The 12,271-nt window shown below is 39.4% G+C and overlaps 1 protein-coding gene across 1 annotated transcript in view; it reads right to left on the bottom strand.

Annotated features, from left to right (window-relative positions):
• ptprq (protein tyrosine phosphatase receptor type Q) overlaps positions 1–12,271 on the bottom strand; it is a 173,279-nt gene that overhangs the window by 60,595 nt on the left and 100,413 nt on the right. Inside the window, exons 32-36 of the mRNA XM_048607916.1 lie at positions 11,715–11,836; positions 7,446–7,632; positions 5,562–5,803; positions 4,368–4,437; positions 1,688–1,846 (exon numbers count right to left, since the gene is read on the bottom strand). Coding sequence (XP_048463873.1) covers positions 1,688–1,846; positions 4,368–4,437; positions 5,562–5,803; positions 7,446–7,632; positions 11,715–11,836 — 780 coding nt within the window. The remainder of the gene's footprint in view (positions 1–1,687; positions 1,847–4,367; positions 4,438–5,561; positions 5,804–7,445; positions 7,633–11,714; positions 11,837–12,271) is intronic.

Below are 12,271 nucleotides of genomic sequence, written 5' to 3'. Positions count from 1 at the left end.
TCTCGGTCATCTAGGAAGAGACACCTCTCCTTTGGGCCACAGCATTGACCAGAACCGCCAGGCCCATTTCACAGAATATGGCAGTGCCAATGCTAATCCAAATGCAAAATGGACTTTCAGTAGGTGCAACGGATTCTGGGTCTTGGGTGAATATCGGCCAAATAGTGGCTTTTTGTGGAAACAGTGCATGGTAAAATGCGTTGGAAATCAGACATGACTGACATCATAGGGTCAGGGTTAGTATTTAAAGAGGTGAGTTTGGTAAGCTATGGCAAGAGAACCTGCTTGGCCCCGCAACAAAAAAAAACTCTCCAAGAACACAACACAACTCAGTCTTAGCTGAACAGCATAATATTCAGCCCAGATTCTTTCATTCACACCATATTTACCTACCTTTCACGCTCCAACAAGGCAGGAAAATTCACTGTTTCTTTTTTTAAAATCTACACCAACGTATCTCAGATGCATAATTTAGATACATATGGTACCAGTCTTACAGATTTGACTGCCTTAATCATAGAATCCGTACAATGTGGAAACTGGCCATTCGACCCAACAAGTCCACACTGACACAAACCCCCCCACTATTTCCCTGTAACTCTCATGGTTAATCCACTTAACCTACATACTCTGGGCAATTCAGCATGGCCAATCCACCTAACTTGCACATATTTGGACTGTGGCACGAAACCAGAGCACCCACAGGAAACCCACACAAACATAGGGAGAACGTGCAAATTTCACACAGACAGTCACCCAAAGCTGGAATTGAACCTGGATCCCTGGCACTGTGAGGCAGCAGTGCTAACCACTGAGCCACCATGTAGAGAATAACATTCTCCAGATACTAATTACTCAGAAAACCATAGAAGAAGTAACCTTTCACCTTCAAAATGGAGCTTTTAACTCAAAATAAAAACAAAGATGTTGTTCAACATATTGTAAGCAATAATTTGCATAGTTTAAGAACCTGAATACAACTACACCATGCATATCTTCTCTAAGACTGACATTCCTTTCTTGGAACTCCTAAAGTCCGGCAGAAATGGGATTTTCTGTACACCCAATTTCTTGCTGAGTGTTCTTAAAGAGTATCAGTTCCTCTCTGAAAATGCTTAATCAGGGAATCAGTCCCATTGTTGAAAACTGAAAGAACTGTGGATGCTGTATATCAGGAACAAAAATAGAAGCTGCTGGAAAAGCTCAGCAGGTCTGGTAGCATCTGTGAAGAAAAAAATCAGAGTTAATGTTTCAGTCCGGTGACCTTACCTCCAGGGAGACACCATAATCTAATACATTGTTCCTTCCCTTCACCTTCTGATGAAGGATCACCGGACCCAAAATGTTAACTCTAATTTTTTTCTTCACAGATGCTGCCAGACCTGCTGAGCTTTTCCAGCGACTTCCGTTTTAGTCCCGTTTTTAATATTGCCTCTAAGCAGTGCAGCCACAAAACAATCCAGAAGTTCCCACATACAAATCAGCCTCTTAAAATTACTACATCTGAATTACTGCACTACAAAAAAGACCTGCAATTGTCAAATGCATCACATCACAAGAAAAAAAATGGTATATTACCAATGGTAATTTTGTTACACTAAGGCAAAGTGGTGAATTATCAATTAATTTCTTCATGTTATTTCCATTTGATTCATGACAAACTTTGTAAAAATTAATGAATCTTTACCTCTTTTTTCAGTCACTATTACTTGTATTTTTTTGATGGAACCATGCTCATCTGTGAAATAACATACAGGCATTCTGATAGTCATAGTTGTAGAAGTGACCTGTAATGCTCCATTTTTGTCTAAAGCAACAGCTGGTTTAAAAGTAGGTTTTGGTGGAGCTGTGGAGAAAATGGGATAATGAAAATCATTGTTTGAAACAATATTGAAAATGTAAATAAAATGTTATACACTGATTTCTAGGTTTACGAAATTTAATATTTAGTTGGTAATAGGTGTAGTTGCTATATAAAAAAATATTAAATGTGTATTGTCAGTATATTTGGATTTTGCATGTGCCATGAAACCTTTTGAGATTCCCTACAATTGTGATTCCATTAAAGCATATGAAGACTGAGGCTTGTTGCATGTACTTCATATTATTTATCACAATCAGTACCTTGTCATTCCCTTGTGATTCGCTTTTCATAAATCAGAATATATGAAACAATAGACAGCTTTTATTATTCACAATTATGTGGAGGTAGTTTTTTTTGACTTTATGGCATTAGAAAAAGGTTGAATCTTCCTATGGCCAATGACATCATTGACATTGTTTCTTGCTGTCATCCAGAATTGAAAAAAAATCTATTTGCTTCTAATTGCCATCTCTCTCTCTCATGTTCACCTGGTCCATCTTTGACTCTTCCCTTCCCATCCTTGACTTCTGTTTCCATTTCTTGTGATAAGCTGTTTACCAACATCAATTATAAACCCACCAACTTCCTCAGTTACCTTGACTACACTTCCTCACACCTTTCTTCCAGTGAGGACTCAATTGCATTCTCCTAGGTTCTCTGTCTTTGTCGCATCTGTTCCAATGATGCCATCTTCCACAAAGGTGCTTCCAACCGTTATTTCTTTGCCTTCAAACCATACCCCCTCCCCACCAAACGCCAGAGCTCCAACATGGTTGACAGGGCCCTGAGTTCTGTTTGAACCAATCTTGCAATTTTACCTTCAGAACTTCCCAACTCTGCAATAATAGGATTCCCCTTGTCCTTATTTTCCATTTATCCTGAATCAATTCTGCCACCTCCAGGGAGATACCATAACCTAACTCATTTTTCCTTCCCTTCACTTGTCAATATTGTGCAGGAACCATTTCTTCTGCAACACCCTGGTCCACTCCTCCATCGCTCTTAAAAGCTCTTCTCTTCCATAGCATTTTCTCATTCAAAGGCAAAAGATGCAACACTTGCCCTTTTGTCCTCATCATCCAAGGCCCCATCTTGTACCAGAAGCAGTGATCTACCTGCATTTTTTTCATTTTAGTCCACTGTATTCATTATTGACAGTATTGTTTTCTCTGCACTGATAAGATCAAACACTGATTGGGTTTTTTTTAAAACAATTCTAGACCTCATTGTAGGACAAGTGATTGGGGCTGTTTAAGTGGTGCAGTGGTAGTGTACCTATCTCTGGGCCTGGGTTTAAGTTCCCCCGCGTCCTAGTTCAAGTCCACAGGTATATAATAACATCTCTAAATGGGTTAATTCAAAAATATCTGTGCCAAGTGATTCTCTACATTGCGTTTATTGAGTGAATAGGAGTGGCTAGGGAATCAGATAGAATGGTGGCTAAAAGATGCCATGATGCTGGGTGTATGGGCAAGGAAAGTCATTAGTTGGCATGGAGTAGGTATAATTTGACATGGAGTTAGTGTTGGACTATAAAACATTTGAAAATATCTTTCAAAAGGTTCTTGAATCATGACCTATAATTCACTATTCCTCTGAGGGGCCATGATCCAAATGTCATGACAAGTGGGCTAACCCTGTACTGAAGCCAGCAGGTCAGGAGTACAAGGTACATGCTCATTGCTTGTACCCTAATCCTGAGACAGTGAAAATGGAGCTGTTGGGAATGGGAGGGGGCAAAAATCTCAGAATTGGGTCTTGACTACCATTTTTGATAGATTCCTGAGTCTTTCTGACATTATGAAAATCCAGGTTTTTAATTTTGAACTCAGAAGTCACATGACACCAGGATATAGACCAATAGGTTTATTTGAAATCACAAGCTTTCAGAGTGCTGCTCCTTCATCAGGTGACTTCCAAAAGCTTGTGATTTCGAATAAACCTGTTAGTCTATAACCTGGTGTCATGTGACTTCTGACTTTGTCCACCTCAGTCCAACACCAGCACCTCCACATTATAATTTTGAAGGCTTCTGTAATTATATTTCTTTCTCTTCCAATCACTCTGTACTTTCAGTAACTCAAAGTATATAGGATAAGGAAGAAAGCTGAAATAGATGCATAAATTAGAACATGAAGTCAACAATGCAATTTGCATTGAAAATAGATACATTGCTGTGGCCTCAGTGCCCTTTCAGTCAGTGAAAACACTCCCATACCTCATTTTCGTTGTGCACTGACTATCACCCTTATCTTACATTCTTCTGTGTGCTTTCAGAAGAAGAATTTACAAAAACCACGAGTGGATATATAATGGTAGGGTACTTGAAGAAAACGAATCAAGGCATTTTGGCTCTGGAGTCTTTGGCAAGACAGGCAATGTCAATATTGCCCAGAAAATTCTCTTTTTCTCTCTGTTACCGTCACTTCTTTTTCACTCAATCATGAAGGTATAACTGAAGTGCTTGAAAGTGAATTAGATAAAAACCAGCAGAATAACCTACCTTTCACATCCATAGTTACTTTCTGTTCTAATGTTTGTGGGCCAGCACCAGCTCCATTTACAGCACGGACCTTAGGATAAAAGGAATTGATATTTAATTAACAGAAAAAGGAAGTACACTCAGGCAGACAGAAGAACATCAACAAATATCTTTCTGTTAAAATGTGATCTTATTCAATGTAATAGGCTCCACTTAAAAATAAAATCAAGATACTCTGGAATATTATAGGGGAGCTTTGCAATGTTCAGAGATCAGCATACGATTTACACCTTGTTATCAACTATACAGTTCCCAAGTCATCTCATTCTACACTTACTTTGGTGAGGATATTTGCTTACTTTATCATCCGGGGGAAAGGGGATATAAATGGCAGGCAGTTGGAATTATGCTGCACACAGTTACATTTTAACTGTTTAATTGTTCAAGAAGTTTAGCTTGTTGGTTTCTATTTGTAATGAAGTTTCACTTATGCCACCGAAGTTCCCTGAGAACCTTTTATTTTTCATTTTCCTCCCCTATTTGTACTATGAAGTACTATTTGTTGCTGATTGACCTGGTGCACAGTTGGACATTAAGCATAGTGCCAGTTGTGGAAATACTGATAGATCCTGGCAGTCATATTTCACACCTGACGAGTGCATAATAAGATAATGCCATAGAGGCCTGGTGCCTACATTTTAAGGCAAGCAGCATGAAATTGCATGAGATAACTCACTAGAGCTCCTGGAGAGAAATTCTCCATAAAACTCCCCAAAATTGACACTTGGCCATTTTTTGGTGAAATTCAGCCTTTTGTTCGATGTTTAGGTAACTTGGCCTGCTTACTTTTATCTTTTGCTTTCGTTTTGTGTAATAAACTTCTGTTTCGTTGGAGAAAATCTGTGCCTTTTATGCTTATGTTTCAGCAAATGACTACTTAGATAAAATTAGAAAAAATAAAACCATGACCAGAAGCTGGAAAAGCTCAGCAGGTCTGGCAGCACCTGTGAAGGAAAAATCAGAGTTTAACTCTGTCAGACCTGCTGAGCTTTTCCAGCGACTTCTGTTTTTGCTCCTGATTTAGAACATCCATAGTTCTTTCAGTTTTTAAAATAAAATCAAGGTCTCATTCTGGGACATGGCTAGTTCTGCCAGAAAGCAGCTGGGATCATTACACTTTTTTTTATTCAAACTATAATAATAAGTGCTTCTTACCCGTATGATGTACGTATTTCCACCTTTTAACCCTTCTATGACAGCAGTCAGTGATTGGTTGTTTTTAACAATTTTCAGATTGCTTACATGGCGTTCAAATGTTTCTCCTTCTTTATCAATAATTGCTTGGTATCCCTGAACAATACCATTTGGCAGAGATGGTGGCAAAAAAGATACGTAAACCATTGTCACTTCATCAGGTATCTTTTGAAGGTTAAAATTCTGTGGTGCGTCTTGAGGCACTGAAAGAAAGTGCATAATGGTGGCTTATTTAAAGTATAGGTATGCAGAGTGTATGACGTTACAACAATTGACTTAAATGGTATTAAGTTATTGCACAATTAACACGTGGTTTCATGCTATGTGCTTACAGTGAGCAAGGTTCCTTGCTGGAAGCAAGGTAAGTTGACTGATGCTGCAATACCAATTAGAATGTGCACTCTGAACTGCCAGATGGTTACAACACACTGGTACTCATTTTCTAGCTCAAGTGTAACCTGATGGATACCCTATGGGCTCAGTGGTGGATCACCGGGTACCCTGCGGCCTGTGGCGGAGACCTTCAGTGATAAGGGCTATCCCCTTAAAAGAGTCCCCCATGCCCTCCAGCATTAACATCCCTAAATTCTTTTTCCTGGGACCGCTTGGGCCTGGCAAGCCCACTACATTCACTTATCTTCTGGGACATCTTTCATCGAAAGCCTGCTGAAGACCCAGCAGTGGTCACTTCTCTCAGTGGGCTGTTGAGACTGAAGAGATGCCAGCCACCTAGTTGGTTAGCAGCTCAGAGAGATGGAATCTTCTCCTTTAAAGGCACTAAACCTGTCATCGGCCAGTTAACAACCTGATTCTAGTTTATTCCTGTCAATGCTCCTAGAAATGGCCATGGCAGAGTTGACACTGTCTTTCTGATTACTGGAGAGGGCTGCCCTCTATGAATTAGCATTAAATTCAGCTAAAGGTCTGTGGACCTGGTGAACTTATCCCAGGCAAAACTGGTAAAAAAGTAAAGGTTACTAGTACTTTAGAAACCAGTGGCAAGGGTGAAATGTATTTTACAACTACTGCCAGGCATATTTAAGGCAGTGGCATATAAAATAGAAGGTGACTAGCCACTGCCTTTCCACTCATCCCTGAGCTGTCTCCTCTAAAACTGTGAAATGATGAGTCATCAGCCAACCCACCCTTTCTTAGGTCAGTTGAGGTCCTTAACAAGATAATTAATGTGCTGTTACCTTACTATGGAGGAAAATCACCAGCTTGCTTTCTCACTATCTTAAGTGAAAAGGTAGGAAGGAAGGGAGGGTACCGGCTTTGGAGGGCACTCTATACGTGTTGGGGGCTCTATCCGCCATCAAATGCGACTCCCTCATCCCTTTGGTCCATGATCCCATTTGATGAACATGATCCTCTTGTTGCGACTGCTAGGTTTACTCAGCTGCCAGCCAATTGGTTTGGCTAACAGTTCTTGAGAGTAGGAATTCTTTACCCTGAGGAACATAAGTTCCATTCTTACCTCTTTAAGGCTGACCCTAGTACATAACTGCTACAGGGAAGTCTTTTTTTAAATTCAGTTGACAAAGAGAAACAAAAAAATGAGAGAAACTAAAATTGAATATAAACAGCTTAAAGGAAAATTAGTAGATGATTTGATGGTTAAAATTAAATATGCATGACTGAAAGAAGCATAATCATTAAAAAAAATTGAGAAACTTTCTTCTTTGTCTATTTACTAAATTTCATTCTTATCAGAGCCATTCTATACTTTAACTCAGTCATGTCCATCTATATTCTGCCACACAAAAATTCATTAAATGTCCTCACTCATCTAGATCCTAAAAATAGTTTAAATCAAAGCTTATGTTCTAGATAAAGTAGACTTACAAGCTTCAAGCGTCCGAACAATGATTGGCTCACTGGCTTTGCCATGTATTCGGGCATCTTCCTCTCTGCCTGTAAATGCTACAATGATGACAGAGTATCTTGTGAATGGCTTCAATCCAGATACCTCATACATTTTGTTCTGTTTCTCTGATCTAAGAATGGTCATGTTGAAGTCCTCACTGTCTACCTGTAAAAAATGTAAAAATAAAGTGTTGATGCCATACAGTAATTTCTGATGTTCTACAAATTTCCCAAAGATTAGATTATATACAATTATTGTGTTTTCTTGTTGTACATTTGTTTTTCAATAAATTGAAAGACTTATAAAAAATGGGGAGAAGTTTTTCAGCCCTTGAACATGAAAGTTAAAGGTGAGAAATTTCGGAGATACAATGAGAATGAAAAAAAAATCACATTTTTGATGTCGAGAAAAAAGGTACCACAAGGTTTCATGGCTAGTTGAAGATCTCACTAGTAAACAGTGAGGGCCTTATTTCTATGGATTTGCATCTCGTTATTAGCTAATCTTGATTCATTTATCTGTCGATTGGGATTCTCCTAGGTACTGGTGCAGAATGAAATAGAATGAAACTTTGCCCCAGAAAAGTGTAAACTCTTTTCAGAAATAAGCTATGCTTTGCCAATATGACCTGTATGGTCTTGGTGGGTATGAAGTGGCTGCTTAACTCTGACAAGGTATCTACTTAATCTGGTCCTACAGTTAAAATCATGGTCAATCAGATGTGTCATTATTTAAAGTGCATTTATATTTACAAATGTGAGATGGTACGTACAATGAAGGACAACTGTGCCATTTAAGTGAACATTTTTTTTGTTTCTGAGTCCATCTCACGAGGTTGAGGTGCAGTTGCAGGGTCTGCAGCAAGGGGACAGAAAACCTGCCCTGCACAGGAGCCTGTTGTCCTGGAGGTTTTGGGCTATTTGAGGTGCTAGGAGGTATCCTGTTCTAATACACGCTCATTCACCTCAGCATAACTTCCACAGGGTTGGGTATTGTAGGCCGCACAGAAGAAGTGAAAGGTCCTGGAACTTGAGAGCGGGTCCTGTATGTTGTTCCTCTCCTGTCTGAGTGTCTACTGTCACCACACAGTCTCTATGAGAGGAAGAGGCTCCTGGAGTCAAGTCAAGGTCCCTTGCCCCTCTATTCAATGTCACTAATGCTGAGCATTACTATTTAAAGCGTTGAAGTTTGAGTCTACAAGAATTTCCAGCAGCCACTGAGCATTTCACTAGAACTGGGGCCCATGATGGCTAGAAACCTGTCCATGGTGACAGACAGATGCCAGAGCCAACACAGTACTGATAATATTGGTGGACTCCTCCAATATTCAATCAATTTTGCTCAGTATCCCACATAAACCTACCTGTTATTCATGTTCCTGCCTGTGCATTTGCACAGAGTTTCTTTCTTGACCAACTTTGGAGACATGGTGGTGACGTGATCACCAGATTGTGCTTTTCAGTCTAATCTAGATTTGAGAATCCACTGGGGTGAAAGCCTATCAGCTGAGCTGAGTGGGGCAGGAGAAAGTCAGGTGTATCCACTGAAGTATCTATCGTCACTTCTTCAGAAGTGGAGAGAGAGCTGATGAACTGAGGGGTTATTCCCTCAGTGCCACTGATGCTTGGTTGAAAGAGCAGGGGAAGTAGTTGTGCAATAAGGGTGGAAGCTTGAGCATGATAAGAATATGTTCATAGGAGTGATAAACAGAGAGCAACAGAACACAACTGAGCTTTCTTGATTGTCCCAACATGGAAGTCCTAATCCTCTCCAGCAAATTCAAGGATGTTCTCCTTGTACTGGTGTGGACATGAATGTCAGCCATCCCGTTACCTGTCTTTGCCCTCTCTGTCCTCTTGTGTGACATTTTTGTCTGCAGTGAGTCAAAAGATGGACTTGAGTGAGATGAAAGCAGATGGAAGAGATGTTAGTGGTGGTGCCAGAGCAGCAAAGGTGATGAGGTGTCCCAAGTAAGTGAGGAGAAAGTGCTGAGAGTGAGGAGAGTACCTGTTTGTAAGTATGAGGTGGGTGAGAGCCATTGAGTGCTGAGAATGGTAAACCATTAGCCTTTGTGGATGGCATGTGTAATGGTAGATTTAGAGTGAATACATGGTAGTAGAGAAAACATGGCAGCACTTATCCTGTGGAGCTCAGAAGGCACCACACTGACTTGGCTTGCATTCTCTTTCCAACTGGCAGCATTTGGTGCCGTGGCCTCCTTTCACAGTCGTGAAGGAGGGCAGCCTCCCTCTCTCCACTACCTTACCGCTGAGATCTCCAGACTCCTGTCCCCAAAAGGGAGTCCTGTCTCCTGTAGAATAGCAGTTTGGTAGCATACTTTGAACGTCAGTTTGTGGCTTTGTAGAGTTTGAAGTGGTGCAAACTGGGGTTTAAATATGACCCTCATGGTGTGAACGTGGGAGGCCCCAGCAGCGGTGAGTACTTCCACTTCTGTGACAACATGATTCAGTGAGAAGAGTGCATCGAGTTCATGTGTACACTTAATCAGGCAAGCAGTTAAAGTCATGACCCATGGAAGGAAACTTTCAATGATGGTCATGAAAATTACATTTCGCCAAAGTTTAGGAAAATTCAGCTCATTATTTCCAACCTCTTGATGAAATTGAATCAAAGTTATGCTTTCAAAACCAATAATCTTGCTGAATTCAATTGTCTGGCTTCATTAAAACCCAGCAGTGTTACATCACTTACTTTGCTACAAAGTGTTAATAAAATTGAACCAAGAAACATTTTGAATTGCAAACATATTTCTATCACAATCACTACAGATTGTGTAACAATTATTTTATCAGTATCCATGTTTGAATAGTTCAGCTTTAGCCTATTAATTCGGCACTGTTTGTGCTCAAGTACAGCTGCTGAAGTAATTGGTCAGTTAAAGCTGTGTAATGGTGTTACATGGTACTCTTTGGCAGCTATGCCTCTAACCCCACAGAGGTCTGACCATGACTGATGTTATTGATGCACTAACCAAGCTTCCATTTCCTATACTGACAATCAAACCACTCTCCCCTAAGCTTAAAAGTAATTTGCTAGAACACTGTTTTGACAATTTTACAATGATAGCATAAAGATAAAAAGACATTTATCTTCCACGAGTGTTTAAGCTAATAAGCACGATTCCAATTTTTATTTTGAAGGAATTAGATTTTACATTTGGAAAATAACATTTTCAATGCATGCATTAGAGATGATCTTCCCAGTTTGTGCAGCTGGTGGGGAAGGCTTCTTGCCAGCAGTGTACTACGCTTTTAGTTCCTACAAGCTAACTGAAAACGGCTATATTTATAAATTAACTATTTAATGCCTTGGTGGCCATTTGGTGGAATTGCAATCATTGTAGGATGCAGGTTAAAATCAATGACTTCCTTTAAGATCCACTTCCAAATTTGAATCTTCGTGAAAGGGTCAGCCAAATAAAGTCTAGATCTTTGAGCTTCAGGAGGATTAATGAAGCCTTGCACCTATCATGCTTTTCACTTGCACCAACATTTCCAATCACTTCACAGCCAAGGTAAGAGCTTTGGAAGAGGAGTGCGGGAAGCACAGCAGCCAATATGCACTTGACAAATTCCCACAATCTTTTCTCTTTATTACACTGATAACGCTGCTGCCCTTTAAAGGACTAGTGTCATGGAAACTTCTATATGCACCCAGCAGGCAATTGGACCCTCAGCTTAACATCTCATTCAAAAGACTACACTGCTAACAATGCAGTTGCCCTGGTATGTCAGCCTTGATTTTTGTACCCAAATGCCAGAGTGGAACTTGGCTGAAGAACCTTGCACTTCAGAGGCAAAAGTGCTGCCAGCTGAACTGTGGCTGCCACATAAACAACATAGTAATGAGAGAGTTCTGGATTCCTAGCATAGACACCCTGACAGCTGACTCAAGACTCATCCACACAGGCAAATGTCACATTACAGCAAAATCAGCCAAAGTACTAAAGAGCAAGAGTGAAGAAATTAACAATAATTTAAAACAAATTGGTTGATTATTTTAAACGTTTACAAATATAAAGTTCCATGAGGGACAAACAACTTAAACCTCTATTATCTACAGAATGGCAATAACAAGATTTTCAATTCATCCAAACAGCACATTGAAATAAACTGAATTTATTTTTGAAATTTCAGGGCAACTTTGTTGTCATTTTTTTTAAACAGGCATGGTACAAAGATCAAATTAGTTTCTTGCTTTTGTGCTAGTTAAAGCAAAGCCCTTACCATTGTTATATCTATTAGATAAGACGTTGGACCTGTGAAAATCACAGGCTCTTCCCAGCTAATCTCAATGGTGTCAGAGGATTTTACTGTAACAGCAACATTTTCAGGAGGTCTGTCTGGATCTGTAAAAATAAAAATACTTCTCAAAGAATAATTTAAAATGAACAATGCCACGCTGCACAATATTAAAAACACTTCTAAGAAAAAATTCAACAGTATATTTAACCATATTTTACAACTATGATTTGATTTAAAATTACATATCTTCACTATGGATTAGAATATATATTGGGCATCATTATAGTTGGGAACAAATCAAACCTATAGATACCACTTCAACATTTCAGAAGTGAAGTAGAGCCAAAATGCTTCAAGTCAATTTTTATTGGAATAAATAGAATGTAAATCCAATCAAATATTAATTTCAAACTGGCAAGAAATCATTGATTGCAAATGCCATTCTCTAGAATGTTTATTATAAATTTCAACAGAGTTGATAAAAAGGTGGACATTCTCGAAAGAATTCTGTTGTATTGCTCTGAAAGTAAAAAACCAAA

This window comes from Rhincodon typus, chromosome 18 (assembly GCF_021869965.1).
Source record: "Rhincodon typus isolate 14 chromosome 18, sRhiTyp1.1, whole genome shotgun sequence".
Taxonomy (NCBI): Eukaryota; Metazoa; Chordata; class Chondrichthyes; order Orectolobiformes; family Rhincodontidae; genus Rhincodon; species Rhincodon typus.
Note: the sequence above shows the minus strand (reverse complement) of the source record. Positions and strands in the feature narration are given on the sequence as shown.